At 40.1% G+C, this 23,281-nt stretch overlaps 2 protein-coding genes and 1 long non-coding RNA gene across 5 annotated transcripts; 2 read left to right on the top strand and 1 right to left on the bottom strand.

Moving 5' to 3' along the window:
• The first annotated feature begins 2,085 nt into the window (after positions 1–2,085).
• On the top strand, positions 2,086–12,293 carry dtx3 (deltex E3 ubiquitin ligase 3). 3 transcript variants are annotated; one of them, XM_037102875.1, is made up of 6 exons: positions 2,086–2,212; positions 6,132–6,544; positions 6,780–6,821; positions 7,270–8,072; positions 9,962–10,179; positions 10,390–12,293. In XM_037102875.1, the coding sequence occupies exons 3-6, from the start codon at positions 6,809–6,811 to the stop codon at positions 10,463–10,465; spliced, it is 1,110 nt and encodes a 369-aa protein (XP_036958770.1). In that variant the 5' UTR covers positions 2,086–2,212; positions 6,132–6,544; positions 6,780–6,808; the 3' UTR covers positions 10,466–12,293. The 3 variants fall into 3 exon arrangements, with proteins under 3 accessions (XP_036958770.1, XP_036958772.1, XP_036958771.1); XM_037102876.1 differs by lacking the exon at positions 2,086–2,212 and having other exon boundaries at positions 5,848–6,539; XM_037102877.1 differs by lacking the exons at positions 2,086–2,212; positions 6,780–6,821 and having other exon boundaries at positions 5,846–6,539.
• A 2,647-nt stretch (positions 12,294–14,940) lies between these two features.
• LOC119023526 (probable E3 ubiquitin-protein ligase DTX3) lies at positions 14,941–18,200 on the top strand. The gene is made up of 3 exons (XM_037105538.1): positions 14,941–15,353; positions 16,462–16,679; positions 16,842–18,200. The coding sequence occupies exons 1-3, from the start codon at positions 15,048–15,050 to the stop codon at positions 16,918–16,920; spliced, it is 603 nt and encodes a 200-aa protein (XP_036961433.1). The 5' UTR covers positions 14,941–15,047; the 3' UTR covers positions 16,921–18,200.
• A 2,495-nt stretch (positions 18,201–20,695) lies between these two features.
• LOC119023455 lies at positions 20,696–22,524 on the bottom strand. Its single transcript, XR_005076266.1, has 3 exons — positions 22,410–22,524; positions 22,103–22,256; positions 20,696–21,287 (listed from the first exon to the last, which is right to left on the bottom strand). It is a non-coding gene; the product is annotated as an uncharacterized LOC119023455 (long non-coding RNA).
• Between the last annotated feature and the right edge of the window lie 757 nt (positions 22,525–23,281).

Genomic DNA, 23,281 nt, shown 5'->3' with positions numbered 1-23,281 from the left:
TTTCGCTGCAGATCAGGGCCCTCCCTTCCTTTACATAAACTTTACCTACAAAGTAATATGTGCTTAATATATGATCATTGTACTGCATAGTTCATCTGATTGGTGCAAACAACTAATTTGATTCTGCAATGGCAGATGAATTTCACAAACAATAAGGAATAAATAATGAGAGCTAAAAAGTTATTTTTGTTTTCACTGTGTCTGTGTGAAAGGCAAGTTGCCCTTGGTTTGATTTATAAAGTTGTTTGAATCTTAATCTCAGGACTTCCCACAATGTTAGTTTGAAGACTTAACTTGCATGTTTGGCCACAGACTTAAGAAATAAGTACTTAAAGTACTTAAAATAAGCATAGCAGGAACATCAGATAGATCAGACCACCGTGTTTTATTGATTATCTTCACAGGTTACCGTCATGGCTGAATATGACAATAGAAATCAACCAGTCTGATGATTTCACACACCCCCACAATGCACGTCACCTGCCAGGTTTCTACCCTGAAGCGACTGTTGCTCACATGACGTCACCGTTTTTCTGTCAATAAGTAGGCCTACTCAATGCAGAACAATGGTCCTTGTGTGCACTACAATATTTGCCTCTGCATTTAGTGGAGTAAAAGTATATAGTGGAATGGAAGCATAGCCTGAAAGTACATATGCTTCAAATTAAACATTCATACTGACACACATTTATTTCCAAGTTCCTTTAGTGAAATATGTGAGAATTGGTCACCTGTTAAATTCATACTAGGCTCTCAGACCTACCTAGGAAGTCAGGGACCAAGAGGAGAATGCTGGCAGGATGCGGTGCCATAACATGTTGTCAAACCTGTTGATGATTTTAGTCAGTTTTTCAATGTGTTCAAACTAAAATTCTTACAAATTATAAATAAATAGCTGGTGAGATGTAATCAACATCAAGAGGCATAATTCAAGAAAGTGTGTCATATCAGAGGGGTTGTAAATAAGTTGCTTTTGGCAAGTTGAGTGGAACCTGATGAAAAGTATACAGCTGCTGATTCCAGTCTTGGAGCCATCACACTGGATCAATTTTTTCTTCAATTTGTCCTTATAAAACATGTCAGAAACCGATTTTTCTCTTGGTCTATTCAGTGTTGAGAATTTGAGCTTTACAAGTGATTAATGATGTGTGCTCCATTTACTGCCATGCTAAAAAGGCACAGAGCGTGAGATGCTTACGATATTTTATTGCTTCTAATCCCTTCCTCCGTCAAGAAATAGAAGAAGAAAAAATAGAAAAAGCAAAAACTAGGTAATGATGACTGCCTTGTGAGATCTCCATTACAATATGACTAAGATTACAGGGGAGCATAAATGAGACTATAGGTTCATTCATGAGCTGCAGGTCAGCAGTAGAATAAATGTTGCTGTTTATAAAAGAATACTCTGACAGCATCATGGGTGCAGCAGAAGATTGAGGGTATTTTTCCGCATTTGGAGATGATGGTGAAAAAGACACAAGGCTCCAGTTTGTTCTTTTCTCTGAAGAGACAAGCACAGATGCAGCGGTGGAAGCTAAAGTATCTCCCTCCACAGCTTGTTTATTAACAGATGCCTCCTTAGCGTTGCTCTCAGCCATGATATTGGAGTGAAGTTTTGCTTTATCAGTTTAGGCCCTCATAGGGATGGATGCTGTCAAATGCACCTGCCAGACAGAAGACTTTAAAAGCAAACATGGGAATCTCTCGCTGCTGTCACTTTGGGAGAAGCTACAAGCAGTTGGACTCGGACAAGAGCGAGAAAGTCTAAGACGCAGTGTTACCAATATGAGGCTTGGCAGCTGTCGATAGAGCATGTGGAACAATAGAGGGAATGAGGGAAAAGAGAGCAGCGCCATCAAATGAGTGGGAAATGTTCTCTGTGGATTGAGCCGTGGATGACAGGGGATACGATAACAATGCCAGGCTGCTTCTGAGTGTGTGGGACTTGACTGGAGATGTCAGGGAGGATTGAGGAGGGGATGAATCAGATAGTGGCACACTTTACATGCTTGACTCAGAGGAGGGTTTAGAGGATTTGTAGAGGTGACAAATAATACTTCTTTCTTTCCAGCTTTGACCATCTTGTGCCTGACATGTACCTTTTTCAAGAACCAGAAGTGGAGCTGAAACAGTGGCAGGCCTTGTGGTGGATAATGGACACAAAGGGGGGAGGGGCGACACTTTTGGAGAGGATGGCGGTACCTGCGTAAATGTATGTAACATATTTAAGTACAGTATTGAGGCACTACCTATACCTCCACTCCATGCACTACATTTTGGAGGCAAATATTGTACTCTTTTCTCAGTTACATGTATTCGATGATTTAAAATACTAGTCACTTTGCAGATTTGCTTAGCAACATTTTGAATAATTATAAATAAAATATAATAAAAGAATAAGATCAATTTTTGAATATCAGATCTGATAATCAGCCAACCCATAATACAAACTATATACATTAATGCAAATCTATGTATAACCCACTTTTAGCTCTACTTCTGAAACTTAAGAACATTTATTGCTGTAGAATTACTTTTCATGTTAAACTGGCAATGTTGATTGCACATTGTAATGGATAAAGACTAATGAAACTATCAGCATTTTCATCGGTTCCCTATAAACCTCGCAATTAGTACATCATTTTGTTTGCCACCGGGCAGGCGTTCGAGCCGTGAAAAGGAAGGTTAACAGGTGATTGATTTCTGTTATAGACTAAATGATTGCTCAGTGTTGTTATTTGTGACTCTGAGGAAAACTGAAATAACCCAGCAGGAGCGGCAACACTAGTACTATAACCTCATAGCCCATGTTTAAGGACGATGCGACATGAAGCACAGACAAGAGCGAAAGACAGGCCAGAGCATTACTTGTAGGATAATCTTATAAGAGTTGGTCCACAGCAAGGGAGCCAATGTGGATTTATCAAATTCCTTTATTTAGTGTCAACTGTGGATATTATAGAACTTCTGTAAGGCAAACCAGACTAGAAGCATCAGTCTATGCTTATTTGATTTCTTTCACTAACCCACTTAATGAGAATCCACACTATCTGCCTTATAATGCAACATTTTACCAGATAGGTGTATTGTGTGATATTGTGTGTTATTGTTCTTGGAGGATGGTGCTTGTACCTTAAAGCCACGGAAGGCTGTAGCAGCTTTATAATGATCTTGTCTCATAATTTACTTATCATTAATAAAAAGAAACACATAAGTAAATTAGATGACTTCTAGGAGCTTTCCGCAGCTAAATTGTGATGTAAATGAGGGATTGATTAACATCAGCTTGCTGTTTTTGCTACTAGTCCCTCTGGCAGATAATAAGACATAATCTGGATGCATTATTATGTACTTAAAACCTAATTTCCTTCTTCAGTGTTGTCTGTCTGCCAATAGCTTGCCGACTGGCCTGATTGTGATGCTGCCATTTATAGTTTGTCAAGCATACTGTTGAGACTTTGGCTGTAGTATAGACACAAATTCTGCTGCTTCCAATGGACTTACTGTAGAAAAACAAAGAAAATGATTGGCTTGAAATGCCTTTATGTGGGTTTTAATGGTTTTGTTCACATGCTCATATTAGTGTTTTTACAGAAAACACACTCCATTTCCAAGATGTTGCAAACCTTTACTTTCCAAGGTTTAATTGGAGACATTTGTGCTTTAGACAAGAGACATTACTGTGATGATGTCATTCAGAGAGAAATAAAGCTGCTCTGCATACAATGACTAATCAAACAACCCTTTGGACTCTGTAACGGCAGCCATATGGGGCTTTTAGTCCCTTTCTTAATCACAGCTGGATGACCCTCATTTATGTTACACTTGGTGTAAATGTAACAAAAATCAATGTACATAGAGACACAGAGATGTCATACAGAGAGTCACTAATTTGTTACTGTTTGATACTTTAAAATGACAGAAATCCCTGATTTACAGCTTAAAGAGGTAGTTTCCAGAGTTATTGACTTTATTGTCCCACACATATAAAAGAGAACTGTGTGTTTTACTGTGGTATTTCCTTCTGTGTATGGCTAAAGTAAAATGGTTGAGTATGGGAAGTAGTGCCTTCAGAAAAAATAGGTGGCCTTAAATTAACTCTGAGTCTGGCTTCCTTTGGTGTCACCTGACTCTTATATGGAGGTAATGTTGATTTGGGCCAGTGAACCAACATGACATAAATGGGTTGTGCTTTCCTGTTGTAACTGGAGACTGACTGAAACACCTCAGTGGTTTTAATCTAGCTGTTATACCATAATGAGTAGGACCACCAGATGTTGTATATCTCCAGGGGTTAGCTGAGGAAGTTTAGGTAAATTCAAGGTTTTTGATTATATTTAAATGAAGAGACAATATAATCACAGAATGAAAAGTATTTGGGGAAATTTTGTGAAATGCACTGTGTGATGTTTGCTGGTCTAAGCTCCTCAGGCAGAGAAATTCAAAGTCTGTAGACCCTGACAGCCAGGGCCAACTGTCAGCATCAGCAAATCCTTAATCAAACCAAAAACCCAAATAGATGTGGAGACAGATTATACTGTGGTTTCAGTGAAAGCCTTGATGGGACGTTCTGCACTGGCTACAGACTTGAGTGGGATTTCTAACTGTTCTGATGCCCTTGTGTCAGTGTGTTTTAATTGGAAGAAGATGAACTGAACAATCATTTTCTTTTTTCTATTGAAACCAATAGGAAGCATTAGGGATGACTGATTTCCCTGTGCTTTATACTGTAAGGGCTGATCCATTACAGAGATTGTTATGAATCAGTAATTCCTTATTGTTACTTTGTAGGCGTTGAAGGTTTTGAGACATATTGTCAGTTTCCTCTCAGATGAGGTCACTTAAATACAGCAACTGTCTGGAGTTTGAGTCAAACTCAGCTTTACAGCACTGCATTAAGTTAAAAGCAGCAGGATGAGCTGGTGTCGGGCCCACCCCTGTGATTCCTATATTTTATTCAAACAGCCAACCCAAATGAATTTGCTCCAATACACATTTTTTTTACTCTTGTCTAAATTATTTCTTCCTTTCAAAAGTCTATGCAGAAATAGAGAACAAATGACTGACTGAAGGATCTCTTGAAGGCTGCATTCTTAGTGCAGAATTCATTTTCTCAATAAGAAGTACGCTCTTATACATTAAGCGTCAAGATACAAAGCAAATAACCTTGATGGCAAAACACTACAATTCATAAAAAGAAAAATACTAATATGTAGGTTACAGCAGCCCAAATGTGCTAAAATTCTGCTTTTCTAACTTGCATTTGTAAACTGAGTACTTTAATGATTTCTGTTGATAGATAGAAACAGTATTTTAATGATTTGTATAGATAGATAGATAGATAGATAGATAGATAGATAGATAGATAGATAGATAGATAGATAGATAGCAAATGTTTCTTTATTTTAAAGTAAATGAAATATACATTAATTAATTCATTAAATATCATGTACAATAGTATCTTATATTGCTTTTAAGTATAACAGTATAAACTACCTCTTGTATTTTAGTTTTTATTGTAGTTTACTTATTTCACTGAATTAATCTTATTTTATTTTTAATGGCCTGCTTGGCAGTGATATTAGCACTTTTCATTACAAGTCTTTGTATTTTGTTAAGTATATTACTGTAATTTTGAGACACTGGGGCATCTTCTTCAGGATGAAAAAAGTTATGTTTATTCCAGCTATAGCCTCATCTCTCCAGCAAACAGTTACTTGAAAAAAAGAGGAAGAAGAAGAAAAAGGAAGAAGCAGGGGTTTAGATCCAAACAATGTATCCTGTCAGAGATGTCGGTGTTGACATCACAGCCGTCAGTAAGCCGGAGCACCGTGACAGACTTGATTTGCATGTGAACTGAATGAGTGGGTATTCCCTGGATGACGCGTGGGCTGGACACTCGTGTACATTGAGCTCGGCGTTATCATTAAAGCTGTTAAATCACGACAGAAGCATGATTCACTCACAGCATTAAAAAAAAAAATAGAAGAAGAAAAAGAAGAAAAAAAAAACAAGCCACCATTTGTCGGCCAATCGTGTCCGCCCGGTGACGAACTTCCTGGTCACATTTCCTCGTAGGTCCCCACCAATCCCCCCCTCATTAGTAATGTGTGTGTTTGCTCCTGCAACAGGGGAGGACGCGGAGAAAACGAAAGACTGAAAAAGAGAGGGAGAAAGAGCAAACAAGTCTGCGTGGAGGGAGACATCACATCCAGCTAACGTGCTGGGAGCCGGATAAAGAAGAGAGGCTGCTGTTTACTCGGTGTTAGCTGAAGGACGGACGAGGAAGGCAAACACAGGCGAGACTGGGGACGAAGTGCAAGGGGCTTGGATGGCATTTGCCGGGGCCAGGGAGGGGCTGCTGTGGACCTAGAGGAGATATGAGCCGGGGGTACGTCCGGATACCATGTCTTGACTACAAAAGACGTATTACCCGCGGATAAAACTGCAGCAGCACGTCAGAAATAAAGGCCTCCTCTGATGGAGAGCTGGGCTCTTTAATCCAGCAACTGACGGGCAGCGACGAGCTACGGCAAAGGGTGAGGTACGGAAGTGGAAAACCACTTAGCTAAATGTTGAGTGTCTTATCGAATGCGAAGCTAATGTTGCGAAATAGCCGAATTTCCCCTTGTTGTTGTTGTTGTTGCTGCTGCTGCTGCGGAGGAGGAGGAGGAAGAAGAGGATGTCTCAGTCTGAACACCTCCTCGCAGCTGTGATAACGTTTTGTTTCAGCCCCTCAGTTTCTTTTCTTCATCTCTTTCTCTGTCTCTGTTCAACAGGACGCTTCATTCGCAAATTGAAGGGATTTATGGGATCACAAGGTAACCTGTCAACCCGACCAAGTGTCTTTCTCGTGTTTGCTTGCGGCTGTCACTTGGTGTTTTAACGTGTGGTGCGCGTGCGAAGGGGCTTCAGCTTCCTTTGTTTACAGTGTGATTCTGTGAACAGCTGATTCGTCGATGCTGCCTGCTGTGTGTGTGTGTGTGTGTGTGTGTGTGTGTGTGTGTGTGTGTGTGTGTGTGTGTGTGTGTGTGTGTCTTTAACGCGCTGCAGCAACCGCGAATAGCTGCCCATGCACAGGTTGTTAAGATTTACTTTGCCGCTGGAATAGATGGCGTGTCGCTTTTTCCCATGCAGGCCACTGTAGAATAAAAGAGTAAACAAACACTCCCATCATTCCCCATAATGGCAGCATGGGTCTCAGCCTGCAACTTCTTCTGCAATTAGTTGTTAGTTTGCTGCTGACATCCTGTGCTTCTCTTTTCACAGTTTCTTCTGATGAGATGAGTGTGCGTGCTGGCCAGGGCAGTGATGAGGTACTGGTTTCACAGGCGGTGTGGGATTACCTGGCTGCAGCTGGGCGGCCCTGGCTCATTGACTTCCAGCAGAAGCAGGGGATGAGCGCTGGTATCATTAGGCGAGGAGAGAGGGGGGGCTGCTGCGCCGTGAGGCTGCAGCCGGTGGAGGGCTCCAGGAGCTCTGGAGCTGGCGTGATGGATGGACCCATCTCCAGTGAGACACGAAAAGCCTTCATTGACTTATGCCGCTGTGCCCGCAAAGAAATGAGCAAACAGGAGGGGGGACCCAAGAGGAAGAGGGCTCTGCTTCCCTGTGTGGGAGTCCTGGAGCCAAACGGAGAGGGGAGCCTGCTTCAGCCTCCACCTCCCCAGCCTCGGCGCTCACAGAGACAGCAGCAGAGGTTCAGGAAGCCTGCTGATGAGGAGGCCTGCGCCATGCTCCACGAGGTGGCCCAGAGGAAGGACATGGACCCCAGCTTGGCTTCTCATAGTGAGGCAGAGGACAACAAAACTTGTTCAATCTGCATGGGGGACATAGTGGAGAAGACAACCCTGGAGAGGTGTGGCCATTCGTTCTGCCGCTCTTGCCTGGATCAAGCCTTTAAGGTGAAGAAAGCGTGTCCTGTGTGTCGGCTGGTGTACGGCCAGTTGATTGGGAACCAGCCTGCTAATGGCACAATGATCGTAGAGCGAGATCCTGATCTGGAGCTCCCTGGCCATGAAGGCTATGGGTGTGTCTGCATCATCTACAGCTTCCCTCCTGGCCTACAAGCGGTGAGTAGAGCAAAATCAATTCCACTCCACTGTTACTGGAATAACTCTGGTTAGGATTTATGAGTGTAAAGAAACTGATAGTTGTTCTGGACAAACTAAAGATTATTGAACATAGTCAAATACTAGAGTTGTATTAAAATATTATGAAAAATGTATACATTTAGGGTATTAATTAGGCATACCATACATTTTCTTCTATTGTTTAATCATGTATGAAGGCGTCACTGCAGGTCTTTTAAAACAATACAGTCCTCTGCTTCACAGAACAGTTCTTCCTTTCTGTCCCTGACTGATCTGTAGTTGGTTGACACTCTACTAATCTTTACCTTCCCCCCCGGATCTTAGAGTCACCCTACCAGCTTAAAACTTAAAACACAGGATCTGAACTAGCTGCTGATGATTTGTGTGATAGCAATAAAAAAGAGCTTGTTATTTGTGGTTTATAGTTGGCAAAGACAAAAGACATCTCACTATTTTTATTGCTACAAAATACTCTTCAGTTATTTTGTGAACTGATTCCAAATTTAGAAGGCCAAGAATTTGGTCTTTTTTAATGGAGCGCAATGCTGTCAAAGTCTTGTTTCATATGGACTTGTAAATTCAAAGGGGTACTCCGAAAAAAAAAAAAGAAAAAAAAAGTGAAACAAAACAAAAGTTGTGCTTATATTAAGAGCTGCTCAATAAAACACCTTTTCTGTATTAGAGCCCAACCGATACTGACTTTTGGGGCTGGGATATGTTGGCCGATTTATTTAGTAACAACCATGTTTACTATCTTGTCTTCTTCTTCCTTGTCTTGATAAGTGCATTGCTGCAAATATGGGCACATTATCCAGGAATCCTACTAACTTTTTGTTTTTGGTGCACCAGCACATAGTTTAGTTGCACCCTGGGAAACATTTTAGTTTGATTTCTTCACAATTTTTTTTAATGATTTTAAACTGTGATGCAGGTGCAGATTAATGTTTTTCTCTATTTAAATCAGAGCACATACAACAATAAATAATCAGAATATGTTTATCAGCTAACAAACAGTTGGTGTTTGTTAAAAATATGTCTTTCATTTTTATTTTTAATCAGACCTGCTGAAAGAGAGCACCAGTATGATCACCTGAAACGTTCAGTCACACTTGACAGATTTTTGCTTGCATGTATGCAAAAATACCCCAAAACAGTCTCATCTTGAGAGCCCTGTTATCGCCACCAGTTGATCAATGGAATAGTGTGACATCACTGGAAGTACTGTTTCATGTGACCCACATGCATGTTAATCCTGATGCGAGAGCGTACCTGAGTTAAACAAAACCCACTCATAGAAAAAAAGCTCCATATTGTTGGTCTGACAAAGAGTTTTTACCTTTAATAATTTATCATCTATGGAAGAGAAGAATGTTTTAGCCCACATCTACAATCGACGAACCAGTGTTATCTTTTCTTAAGCCCCTGCCTCTTTTAGACTCAGTCTCCTTAGTCTGTAACACAGGCTGAGATGCCCCTTGATGAAATCAGCAGTTTTTTCAGACTCCTCCCCAACAAGACTATATTAGACTGGTCTTGAAATCTTTCATACTTCCCCTGACATAATTGAAAACTGAACTTGATGGGAAAAATCAGTGATCTTCCCGTCAACCAGGACATTAATAGCTTGCAAGTGTAAACGCCCAGTAGACATCACAAGTATCCTTTATCTGCTCATATCAAGGTTTGAGATCCACAGTTGCCTTTGTTGTCCGTGGGCGGAGAAAATAGTTTGAGATTGAAGGAACTGTAAAAATGAAAGAGACATGACTGTGTGAGAGTGACCTGGACCTGAACATACAGACATGATAGTTTTAAATCATTAATGCCCCATTAAACTGATCCTGTTTTAACTCGTTTGTTTCCAACAGCCAGAACACCCCAACCCAGGAGTTCGGTACCCAGGAACAGACCGCGTGGCCTACCTCCCTGACAGCCCTGAGGGGAACCGTGTGCTGGGTCTGCTGCGCCGGGCCTTTGAACAGCGCCTTATCTTCACCATCGGTACCTCCATGACTACGGGCATGCAAAATGTCATCACCTGGAATGACATTCACCACAAGACCTCAATATGGGGCGGGCCCCGCTGGTATGTATGGTCTCTGGTGGTTTGATTCAGTAATAACCTCAATAACCTCCCTCAGTGGTGAGGTAGCAGATAAAATGGCTCAGTAAAGACTGACACATCTAATTCAAGTTCCTGGCATGAAATTCTACCCGTTGATGTGCTTTGCTAGGGGCACTATAGGTGCCTGAGCTCGTACAGAGCCAGTGATGGCTGTTTTATTTCTCCTGACAGTTTTGGCTACCCAGACCCCACTTACCTGGTGCGAGTGACAGAGGAGCTCAGAGAGAAAGGCATCACAGCTGACTGACAGCATGAAAATCTCTTCCAAGACTTTGTAGGACTTTCTGAGCGTCCTTGCAGCAGACCTGACTCGGCTCCAGGTTGTGCTCTGAGACTGCCCTTCCCTTAAAGGACGGCTGAAGACGAGGCCCTTAGCAGACAGGCGTCTGATGCTGCAGCAGAGCCCATTCACTCCACTAGTTGTTTCACTGTTTGTTAATTTTTTCCTCCAGAGTTCGGCTTAATCCAGTGCTACATGTGGAAGAAAACACTGAGTGCAGTGCATTCTTGTATTACACAGTCCTCTACCTGTCACTCTTGGCAATAGGACAGATATCTAATGCACTTATTTAAGGCGTGTTGGAATTCATGGTACTTATATATTATTTAGGAAATTTAAGTTTAATGTTATAGAGACAGTTTATGTTATATTAATGTTTATTTTTAATCTGGGGGTTGTTTTATTTTGTACAAGCACACATTCTTTGTTTTTATCTTCCCCAGAATTGTTCGTTGAGTAAGGTACTAATTACATGTTGAAAGGATCGTACTTTGTTTTTATGGCAGAAAAGCACTGCTTTACTTGACATAATTCATTTTATGAAGTTATTGCAATCTAAAGCACTCACAGGCACTTTGGTAAGGAAGTTTGTTTTTCAGTGAAGTTGCCGTCATGGTCCGTTACTTTCTTTGTGAGAGAGTGCTCGGGGCAAACAGGTTCGTGCAGCCGTCAGTTATTAGCTCGGTGGCTACAAGTTGATGTCAATTGCTTGGAACTCTTCATTTGCGTGTAATTATTGTTATGTTCCCCCCACATTTGTATTGAAAAGGAAAGAATGTCAAGCTATGTCAGCACTTTTCATTGCACGCATTCGGACTTTCCCCTTGGTTTTTTCTTTTTCTTCCATCGGTCACTTCTGTTATTTCAAGGTACTTCCCAGGTGTCGAGCCCATTACCTCAGCTGTTAGTAATGTGCTCACCTAATTACCAGATTTATGACGATGTCAAATAAAAAGGGCATACAGACCACTTAAACCAAATGAAAGGCACAAAAGCTCTTTAAATATCTATGCCTCCGTCCCTGTCAGACCGGCAGATTTGCCTGCTCACACTCTCATTTTAAATGAGGTAGCTGTCGTAAATCTGTTTATCTAAATAGATGAAAAGAAAAATGTTGCAGGAACAATTGATTTGATTTAGGGTAGGGTGTTGATTTCATTTTGGTGTGCCTTTCTTATGTTTACTTTTGATAAAAAAAATTAAATAAATAATCAAGCATGATGTTCCTCACGAATGAGCAGTTTGGGCGTATTTGATGTTATTTGATAGAAGAACATCATTATATTTGTAGCTATAATATCTGGCTTTAAATACAAACTACACAGTTCATGGAAATATGTATACTAATGTATATTAAATTAGCTTCTCCTTCATAAACATTCTTGTAGTCCAAATGCTGAAAACCCCTCAGAGCTGATGAAGCTGTATGTGTGCTTCGCTGAGTGCAGTAATCTGCTTGGCTAGTAAATTTTTCATTAATTTTACCGGTCAGATCCATCCATCAAATACCCCTCTATTATGTTTCCATCCCTTTTGTATTTTAGTTAAAGGGACCAACTGAATATCTGGGACACAGGATTGTAGTTTACTAAAGCTACTGTGCAAACATTTCTATGCATTACATGTTGGAGGAGGAGCCAAGAGAACGGATCGTCGGAGAGATTACACACATTACAAACTGATTGTTAAGGAAAAGTTGGAGTTTTTGCTTTTCTAATTGTGTTGATTCGTACTTTGTTGATATTCAGAATAATGTGCTTTACATTTTAATACTTGAATAAAAAGTTATGTTTGGCTTTGTGTTGGATCTTCAATGTGGTCCCCAAATAAACCCGGTGCATCACAAGCAACTGGAACCTGTGTCCATTTGGAAAGTGTCCATTTGGAATGAGTTGGATTTGCTGACCTAAACTCTTAACAACATCAAGATACTGAACCTTGTGCCATCTAGTGGACAACACCGTTACGTAGAATGAACAGAGCTTGAAAACACCTCATACTATTTACTTAATTCTACCTTATTTTGTACAATAACAACTCTGACAAATGGGTAATGACATGAGGTATAATTAATTGTTTTTTTTAAAGCACAGTCATGAATAATAATGTTAAAACTTTATTGTATATAAGGAGCACCATTGTTAGTCATTGTGAGGAATTGTTTGGTATGAGGTGAAACAATGGCTAAGATGCATATGAGATAAATCACAACTCCCTGATGTGAATCCGTCTGGGGACATCTGTTATCATCTCCCACATACTCCGTCTGCCTCTCTACTGTCAATTAAAGACATGCAGGTCTTTTAATAATAATTTTTAAAAAATGGTAGGTACCATTCGCAGCCACAAACAAATCACAGTTTTTGCATGTGCCACACTCAACATGAACAATGAACAAATTACAGAAACACCAATGTATCACAACTGGGAGCTCAAATCAGCTTTACAGGGGACATATAGGTCGCAGCCCAACACTCAGACTGTCAGTGTTGGTCTGATTGCAGAATAAGACTCTTAGTTAGGGATAAGAGGATAATTACAATGTGTCTCAGTTGAAACTAATTTTAATTTGCTTTAAACCTATTTTTGAAAGGAAATCTTTCAGAGGACTAAAGAAAGGATTTCAGAAGCATCACACAATGAAAGATTAATTATTGGTAAGGACCCCTTTGTTTGCACTTCCAGCCACGGTGACCTTGTGAGTAACTGTTGTCTTAAAGTGCTACTGAGGCTGGCATGGTAATGTTTCGACCCGACATTCCGAATTTTTGTCTTGCTTATGGTTTCAGACAGTAAATTACAGGCTGATCTAATAATAATCCAGACATGGTACTCCCTGACATTCATTGATGCACACAACACTTAAGCATTTTATGTAAATATTAAGCTAGTCTTGTGTTAGTCTGCGGTGGACGAAGTATTTAGAAACCTTTAATGAAGAAGTAGCAACACATTCAGTTACACGTCAAAGTCTTGATTTCACAAATTTTGTGTCTGCTTCAAAAAAATAAACAAGGTAAGTATTAGTAATAATCCAGTGGGTTTTGTAAAAAGTACCCAACAGTCATAAAGTCAAAATATCGTGTTAAATTATACTTACTTTATATAATTATATTATTCTATTTATATATATCAAGTTAATAATATAATTTTTGTAAAACTGAAAGTCACTCACACAAATAATACTCACACATATAATATAAATAATACTCACACATATAATAAAAGTATCTGATATTAAATGTACTTAAGTTTTAATAGTAATTATCTGATGATAAATATATCGACTTGTCAAAAGTCCAAGTAAAAGTAAATTATACATATATTTACATATATTATGAATGTATACTGTATACAATGTTGTTTAAAAAACGTGATAATTATCAAGTTATGTAATTGTGGGTCCACTAGTTAGTTATCAAATAAATGTTGTGGAGTAAATGTACTCCCATCATGTACCAGTACAATGTAAAAAAAAAAAAAATTAAAAAACCTTTATTACAAGTATAGTAATGATAAAGAATTCAAAATCATATTTAGTAAGTATTATCAACAAAAAGCACTTGTACCTTTACTCCAGTACAATATCCTGTGATTGTGATGTATTATTGTTATACATAACAATATTTGCATGTATACTGTATATGGGTGAACAAATTATTGACAGAATCAGTGTTTTATTTTATCAGATTGCAGATACAATAAAATGTGCAGCTATGGCTCTCATGCAGCATGCATTTTGCAAAGTAACTAGTAACTTAAGTAATTAAAATCTAATAAATGTAGTGGAAAGAAAAAGTACAATATTTGTCTCCAAAATGTAGTGGAATACCTCAAAATTGTACGGTAACAATAGCAAAAGCTTTAGAGTAATATGTAATATATAAATATAATAAAACAGTAATTGTACAGCATTTGGGTAGATGTACTTAGTTACATGACATCAGAAAAATATATTAAATGTCCCAAATCATGCAGATTTGATAGTGTTATTAAAAATTACACTATTGGATTATTACTAATGCATGAACATGTCAGCAGTATTGTTGTGTTGTGGGTGGCTGAGGTGGAGGTTATTCTACTCCTGTATTTTATATACATGTAATAGTTTTACATCTATATCTAAGATAGGCCCACTGTTATCTAGCTGTGAGATAAGCGGTGAGGTAAAAAGCACAGTACTTCCTTGCTGAATGTTGGCTCAAGGAATAGCAGTACAAAGTAGGACATAATAAAACTTTCATGATATCTCAGGCGGACGTTTTTGTTCACATTTAGTTCCTGGAAAGTGGCAATGACAGAGAGTCATGACAAATAAATAAATAGATATATAAAAAAGCTATATTTTCTTGCCAGTCACTACAAACAAACTCCATCCAATCAGAGGTCAGTATTCGCTCCACTTCCTCACACATGGAGGAGCATCACCCAGTGGAAATGACATGGTACGTCCCCTTATTCTGACGTCACACATCTCCGGACACACAGAAACCCGAGAGCATCCAAACACGGAAAAGGAAAGATAACTGTCGTCACATACCGGAAAATAATGGAAAACAACACAAACTATGACCCCGGTATAGTCAACGGCGCCGAGGAGAACTGCGCCATTTGCTTGGACAAAGTGCAGGAGAGGAAAACGCTGACGTGCCTCCACTCTTTCTGCTCTGAGTGTATCAACGCGGTCTTCAAGTCGAAGCCCGCTTGTCCGATATGCAACACCTACCACGGAAAGTACACCGGGAACCAGCCGGTCGGCACCATGAACGTGATGCGCAGCTGGATGAGCCTGCCTGGCTTTGACCGCTGCGGAACTATTGTGATCCAGTACAGTTTCCCAGCAGGGATACAAGGGGTGAGACTGACAACCAACAGGCCACATGAATAGATAGGCCACATACTGACACGAGTGTCAGTGTACTCTGACTACACCTTTCAGCTGCTGTTCACATCACATCTGTCCACCAGAGGCCGCTGTTTGTTTTCGTTTTGCAGTCGCTTATTAAAGCATCTGGATTAGGGTGCACAAAATGGCGTCACCAAACTATGAAACACTTCAAAAGTGATGTAATCTTCCGAATTTACAGTCTGGTCTACTTCTTCTAATACTGGCCCTTACCCACTTTGACATTATATCCACATTTTTGCAGATTATTTATCAACAATCTCACTGTGTAAATATTTTGTGAAATAACTAATTGTCATCCCTGTAGTATTGTCATATCAGAGATGGTATTTGGTAAAACATATTGTAATGTAATTGTAAGAAATTTAAATTAAATCTTGTGAATCAAGATATAGCCTAGAAATATTGTGATATAATTTTCAGGCCACAAAGCCTCGCCCCACCTACAGTCCCACACTGTCAGTATATGACAGTTTGGGAATGAGACTCGACTCAACTATTCTAACAAATAAAACCTTTAACAAAAAAAAAAAAAAAAAAACTGTATAAAATGATATCTATGCACTGAAACCAGGAGCATCACTGGAAATGTAATAGTTAGAAATTATTCCCAACATCTTTGTTAACATTTGAATTTCTAAAAATGTTTTCATATCGGTACATGTTGGACAACATATTGGACAGCATCCATATATGTATGTAACATATATGGATGCTGTTCAAACGCATCTTGAAGTTTCCAAAATTTTCTGTCTGCTCTATGTGGGAATGCTCTCTGAGTGTAGGGGTATTTCAGATGCAGTGCCATCATCAGATATGCCAGAGTGACTGTAGGAGCAACCCCAATAATCTGCCCCTGTTCCATTCTTTATAGGGAGATGTAAGAATGAGCTCTACCCACTGCTGCAAATATACAAATATATTTCAAAATACATCAGTGTGTTCGTCACGAAAACCTGTATTTTCACCATTTAATCTGGATCCAGGCGTCTTCACAAACCCTCCACAATTGTTGATCAGTGTTCATATATGTGTTTTGATGTTTCTCATGTTGCAGCCTGAGCACCCAAACCCTGGGGTGAGGTACAGCAGCACCTCTCGTACGGCCTATCTGCCAGACAGCGAAGAGGGCAACAAAGTCCTGAGGCTGCTGACGAAAGCCTTTGAAAGGAAACTCATCTTCACCGTCGGACGTTCGGTTACCACAGGCCTCAACAATGTCATCACCTGGAACGACATTCATCACAAAACCAACATAGACGGTGGCCCACAAAGGTCATTCTCATGCTTAAAAAAATACTTTTCAGTTGTATGTGACTTATATTTGTCTTGCATCACATCTTAATCAGAAACACTATATACTACTTAGTACGTATATTAGTGTATTGGTTGTTTCAGAGGCATACTTATGGCATTTTCTTGCTTGTTTGTCTCCAGTTTTGGGTATCCAGATCCAGAGTATTTGTCCAGAGTTCAGGAGGAGCTTCGTCTTAAAGGGGTGACAGAAGATAACTGATGGATGAAGACAATCAGAAGACAAATTGATTTTAATACTGTGTATTGTTGCAAAGTTTCTGATTTCAAGTCTGCGCTTGTTGCAGTCCTTAGGCAGGGATCTTCATCACTGACATTTTGTGATGTTTTTTGTATTTTTATTTGCAAATGTTAATGAGATGAGCTAAGAAAAAACCCCACAAATTCAGGGAGTATGACAGTATGTACACTTTTTACATATGCCTGTGTACGTAAACGATGAATAACCTGCCTCGTAATGTGCTCATCTTATTTTTTATTTTCTTTTATTCTATCAAGCAAAAATAATGTTTATATTAAGGTAGGATTGTTACCAAAGATTGTTCAACTAACTATGCAAAATTACTTAAAACGGCATTGACAAGTATTTAGTCCAAAAAGTCAAAGATTAAATTAGTGTCAAATAATAAAGGGGTCATTCTACAAATCATCATACATCAGTAATGTAAACGTCTGGTACAGCAGACATACGAAGCAGAACAGGTGATAAAAGCAGTCTTCATTTGATCGGGCAAACTTATCCTGAGGGCTGAAGTGAGCAGAAGGGCTTACAGGCTGGGCGCTGTAAAAACAACATAGACTATCCAACAAAGAGTGATTAATCGCTGTATTTTATATACGACGTATCCTGATGATAATGGAGACACAACTCTGCAATTTTTAAACATTGGCTGTAGCTGTTGCACATTTCTGAATGTACTTGGAATGGGTCTGCTGATATATCATTACTTTTGTATGTTTCAAGTTCCAACTGCTACAAACCTTCCTTGACATTGTTCGATATAATACATTCAGATTCTGTCCACACAACAGACCAGAGCGTGTAGCAAAAGTTCCGTCCTGTGGTAGATGAAACATAATTAAAAGGCAATATCTCTGGTTGTTAATGGATTTCGATGTTTTGTTTTTAAACTGGCCATAATGAGTCCAACAGTGTTATAAGAGTGCAATGCCTGACCCGTGAACTGCTTTTCACAACCTGGTGCCTACATTACCCACAATGCAACTTTGCCACATCACTGGAGGCAGTTTGTCAGATTACATGCGGCTTCCTCTGGAGACACAAAAGGCTTTTTGCTACTTTTTTTTTTTAACATAATCAGCAGTGCGTCTCAAGACCTGTGAACACACTTCAATGTGTAAAATTGATGAAGTTACCCTTTATGTTGATCCTACACACAGTCGTGCTGCTGTAAATATTCACTAATGCACCAAATCTGTAGCTACATATAGTCCTCAACAAATAAACTATGTACACCTGTTTGAGTGTGGGAAAGAAGCTGCTTTATTGAACTAAAGACGATGTTGGTGACATATTTTTAAAGACAGACACAGATTAACATTTGAGATCGTCTGTTTTTGGTGTTTTCACAGGACATTCAGATGAAAACCATAATTTGGAATATCATCAGTCTCATCCAGCAACACGTTTAATACCATATTGATTCATTGTGTGCTATTGTCTGACACCAATGAAAGAATAAAATATTGATATTTCACCTGTCTGCTCCACCAGAGGGCGATGCTCTCCACACAGAGGACTTGAGTGATTGGTATGCAGCTGTACCATCGCCACAAACCCACAGACCCACACCACCTCCCAAAGCTCATCGCCCAAAGTCAGTGAGAAGAGCAGAGCATCAGCTACAGATGATGAGTCATGTGTTTCTATGGTGCTCAGGGCAGTTTTGACAGCGGCAGCTCACACTGTACTGTGTGTACAGAACAGGTTTCATACCTTGTGTCGGACCACACTGAACTGATCATCTCTGTGCTTCTTATGGCAGTGCGGGTGATGTTACAGCTGAGTTGTGGTGAAAGCATGCACAGATAGAGGCAGATTTAATTTAAAGGTTGCAAAAGAGAAGAATTCACAGCTCATCTTTAGTTGAGTGAATGTTGAATGTGTAACAAGTGTCCCAGCTATCATTAGTGTAAATAAAGATGGAAATAGGGAAGACTTTTTGCCTTAGATATCTTTTCGTGCAGCAAAGAAGGAGCCATCAGCTCTGTTTTTGTTTTTCACCACGCACTCGTATAGGCACACATTTACCAAGTTACTACTCAGTATCCAGCTGATCTTCTTCTCGGGGGGCCGCCAGCACGCGCTTATAGAATGATGAAAAAACCTTTAACCTATATTTCTCCATCAGAAAGAGTGCACATGTGATAAGGCGGAGTTACTGAACTCGGCCTCTTTAGTGCTGTGGTATTTAGTGGCTGGGGGCATTTCTGTGGCCTAAGATCTCAGGGCATCTGCTGCTCTCACAAAGCAGCCCAGGACCCATCTGGTCAAATGGATCACCACCGCACCACCACCTCCCTCTTCTCCCCTTTTCTCCCACAATTCATCCATTTCCTCTCTTGTCCCTTTAACAGTTTTCTATTAAGCGTCTATAAATTATGGCCTCTTTTCTCTGCCAATTCTGCCCCTTTTTGCTGTATTGTGCTAATGAAAAGCACCTACAGCATGACCTGATACAACTTCACATGCACTTCATTACATCCGTGTATATTTTGTTGTGATTTGTTGTGATGATATTTCTTTTAGGTTTGACAAAAAAAGTGTCTCAGAGTGACAAAAAATAGAAAATTGCCTCAAGTGTCTTGTAAGTTTGAGAAAAAGGACAATGGAGCACTGAAAGTACCTACGATGCAGAGAGGCGCTGCGAAAATACAACATGTCTACTACATAATTTGCTTACAGTTCAGTGAATGTAACCTACATTTGAATGTGAAATCTTTAATGTGAGAGGCTGTTTCCATAGGAAGACATCCTCAGATCTGGCTGTAGTCTTCAGGTATATAAAAAAAATGCAGCTTTGATTAAACTGAAATAAAATCAGGGTTTACTTTGGCATCAGAAGGGTTGAGACATAATCTCACCCATTACTGTACTGTGAGAAATAATGGGATTTAAAGCAACATTAAAATAATAGCTTGAAAATCATTTTGATGTTACTGTGTCTTGTAATGGGGTGAACTCTGTCTCTGCCGCTCCGCCCCTCTATCACTTGTTTCTTGAGGGTCGGATCATAGTGTTACATACATGTTTATTTCAAGGTACAAGTTTTCAACACATAACATTGCTATGATGTAATGAGTGTGTCCCCAGTTAACACGCAAAAGAGCTACAGACCTGGGATTTGTTTTTACAACAGTGGTTTTGCACTTAGAAACTGTTGGGAGTGCCCGATAGCACAAAATGCCTTAGAGGATATTTTCTTAGAAAAAAATGAATAATATATATTGTGGATTTATTCCTCTCTCAGAACTGCCTTATCTACAGAATGTGGGGAGAAAAGCACAATGTTAAATATGGTAAAAAAGAGAAACAAGCTCAATACCAAATGTTTCTAAGTGATTAAACGTTTGCATGTATAAAATATGCTCTTACTTTGTGATTATCTACTTAGTTTTCTTGTTTAAAAAATAATCATTCAATAAGATGACATTTAGCTTTGGCAATAATGTCATTTAAAGGTGCAATATGTGAAAATTGGCCAGTTGTTGGAGCTGTGCTCAAAACAAAGAGGGGTCAGCATATCACCAGAGTATGAGCTAACTGCTGCTGTAGCTGTCGTCAGCTGGTTAGCTTGGTTAGCCATGCACCTAATGGTCCAGACTGGGAGCGAAGGGCAATAGAGGAGTGTTAGCGTTCACACTGTTGGCACAGGAGCTTTGGACTGGGACAGGCAGGGCTAGCTGGTCAGCATGCCAACTTTAATAGATAGTCTTCACATTTTGTTGATAATTGTCCATTTTTTAAAAACGTTTTCAACTACAGTTCTTACATATCAAATCTTTAAACATTCCTGCCAATAAATCTTATTTTAATTTGATTATTAATTATTTGAATATGATGCTGTATCTTGTCTCGGTTTGCAAGTAGAGCCTTGAGTCCACGATTTATATTAAAATGCAATGACTCTTTGACCCTCTCTGTGGGTATTTCCCTTCCCTGTCATTGTCCATCTGGACATGTGGGTTAAAGTAATGTAACCCAAGATATAAATATGTATCAATGATTATGCAGAGCAATATTGTGGACGGATTAAACATGCATCAATGTAAATGTCCAGTGACAAGCCTCCTCTACAAAATGGATTAATGACAGGGTGAAAATAAGCTCTCAGTGTTCGGATTAAGACGGATGCATCTGTAGCCCATTTCCATCACCATCAAACGTCGCTCTGCGCTGTCGTGGCAGGATGCCTTGAGTATTCTCTCCTGGCAGGCGCTGAAAATAGCACCAAGACTTTCTGGGTGTGACTAGACGGCCGCTCTGGAGAGGCTCCTGAGTAGCACACAGCCGTGCGCACCCATCAGATGAGAGATGTGCAGTGTTTCCTGTACAATAGATGATAAGAAAATCATTATGTGACAATGCAGAGCTGTTGTTCTCGCCCCCTCTCCCCACTGTGCTCCTTAATTAGAGTGTCTCTGGCTGTGGGGAGAACCCTGGCACCTCGCCTGCCTGCCTGCCTGCCTGCCTCCTCATCCTCTCATCCTCCGGTGCTAAAGCCACCGGATCGCAGATATTTCTGTCTATCTGGGGGCAGGGCACGCTCCTCTTCGTCTACCCTTTCACTGTAATGAGGAACTCCACCAAACGTAGCCTACTTCGGCATACGTTTGAAGGTTTTTTTCTTTTTATATCTTCACCCAGTTTCCTCTTTTTAATGCCAGTGTTGACAAAGATAAAGACTCTCCGCTTCCCTGAATTAAAAATCTCAACTCATAGAGGGATATTTCAGGCTGTGCTTGTATGTTAGATAAATGGACAGGAGGAGGCTGAGGAGGCATCTGTCTCCGTACACACTTCTTTGTGTGACAGAATGTCAGCCCACACCGCTGACATGCTCATTCACTGAGCCGCAGGCTGTTTGCTTAAGAACAGTAAAGTGAAGGTGGGTGTGTGGGTGCTTGTGCTTCTGTGGCTTTTGTCTGTGTGCCCTTGACTGCATCTGTGCATACAGTATGTAAGGATATGCACTGGTGAATACTCGAGCATGTGTGTATGTGTGTGTGTGTTATGTGCTGAGGCAGTTTCTCACATTCTGCTCTCTGATTCATAGTCGGGGCTACATGGCTTTTTGTCTGCCTGATTTAGCAGAACAGACCCTCTGCTTTTCTTAGTAATGCTGACAGATTTACTGACTTACTTCGCCGACAGGACACAACAGCAGAGCTGGCAACTCTTGGGGTCTTTGGCTTGGTTGTCAGCGTCACAGATTGAAGGCTCTGCTCAAGCTGTTCTTCATTAGCGACAGGCGAGCTTCTCCTCGATATGAGAATAGCAGCTCCATCATCTGTCCTCTGTGAGAGAAGATTAAAGCAATGTCCAGTAATTACCTTTCCATAAATCAGGAGCAGTGTTGCTATTGGTTGTTTATCATGCTTATATCAGTGTTATTGTTCAATATATCAAAATGTAGTAACGGGCTGTGCAGCAGCATGAAAATACTCAACAAGAACTGAAGGAAAACTCCTGCAGATACAGTCTAGTAGATATTTTCTTGGTGTTTTGAGGAATGCCAAACTCCTTTGTTGTCCTTCCTGTCTGCATCCTCAGCCTTGGCCATCCACTCTCAGACTGCCTCATGTAAGTGCAATTAGCTGTGGCTGTCATGGCAACTAGCATGACCTTCCTGACATTTTTACAAACGAGAATCTCAACCAAGGTCTGTCTTTCTTCTCAACGGCTGCATCAGCTGTCTAAAGCTTTTTTTCACATTAGTTTAGAAAAACTATTTCCACTGAGGCCGGCAGCGTCATCATGTCTCCACAGGTAGTGAAAGAATCTGTTCTTTAAATGCAGTTGGGGGGTTTTAATGCAATTGGTATTTTATAGTTGAGAGACATCAGACTGGGATAGAACATCGCCTTTGACACCGACTGATGCCGGTTTGAAGATAGGCAACATAGTATGGAGGCGATTTACACTACAGTAACTTACACCTTCAGATTTTCACATCAGATTATTGCCTTTGCCGATACAAAGCAGAATTAAGAGACAGGATGGGCTGACGCGAATTATTCTCTAAATTTCATCCCCATCTACTTACTCTTGTAGAGCAGAGAAGAAGGACTAGTGTAATTCATGTTAACCATTTTTTTTTCTTAAAGAATTACCTAATTCCGAGACAGGAAGCGTCATTATTATATAAACAATTTGGCTCAGACACGATCCTGTGCAAGCTTTCCAGGCTTCATGTTGAATTTACAGTGTAAATATAAAACTGGAGCGCCTCATGAAAAATCGTGCGCTTGCACAATCATAGATTTTATTTTGCTGTGCCAAAGAGTAGGCTGAAAAAGCAATCTGTGCTGCAGCTGAGTGC

This window comes from Acanthopagrus latus, chromosome 7 (assembly GCF_904848185.1).
Source record: "Acanthopagrus latus isolate v.2019 chromosome 7, fAcaLat1.1, whole genome shotgun sequence".
In the NCBI taxonomy this organism is placed as follows: domain Eukaryota; kingdom Metazoa; phylum Chordata; class Actinopteri; order Spariformes; family Sparidae; genus Acanthopagrus; species Acanthopagrus latus.
Note: the sequence above shows the minus strand (reverse complement) of the source record. Positions and strands in the feature narration are given on the sequence as shown.

Coding starts and splice junctions, on each gene's coding strand:
- dtx3 (XM_037102875.1), top strand. Junction 8,073..9,961: donor TCCCTCCTGGCCTACAAGCG/GTGAGTAGAGCA, acceptor TGTTTCCAACAG/CCAGAACACCCCAACCCAGG. Junction 10,180..10,389: donor ATATGGGGCGGGCCCCGCTG/GTATGTATGGTC, acceptor TTCTCCTGACAG/TTTTGGCTACCCAGACCCCA.
- LOC119023526 (XM_037105538.1), top strand. CDS start 15,048: ATGGAAAACAACACAAACTATGACCCCGGTATAGTCAACGGCGCCGAG. Junction 15,354..16,461: donor TCCCAGCAGGGATACAAGGG/GTGAGACTGACA, acceptor CTCATGTTGCAG/CCTGAGCACCCAAACCCTGG. Junction 16,680..16,841: donor ATAGACGGTGGCCCACAAAG/GTCATTCTCATG, acceptor GTTTGTCTCCAG/TTTTGGGTATCCAGATCCAG.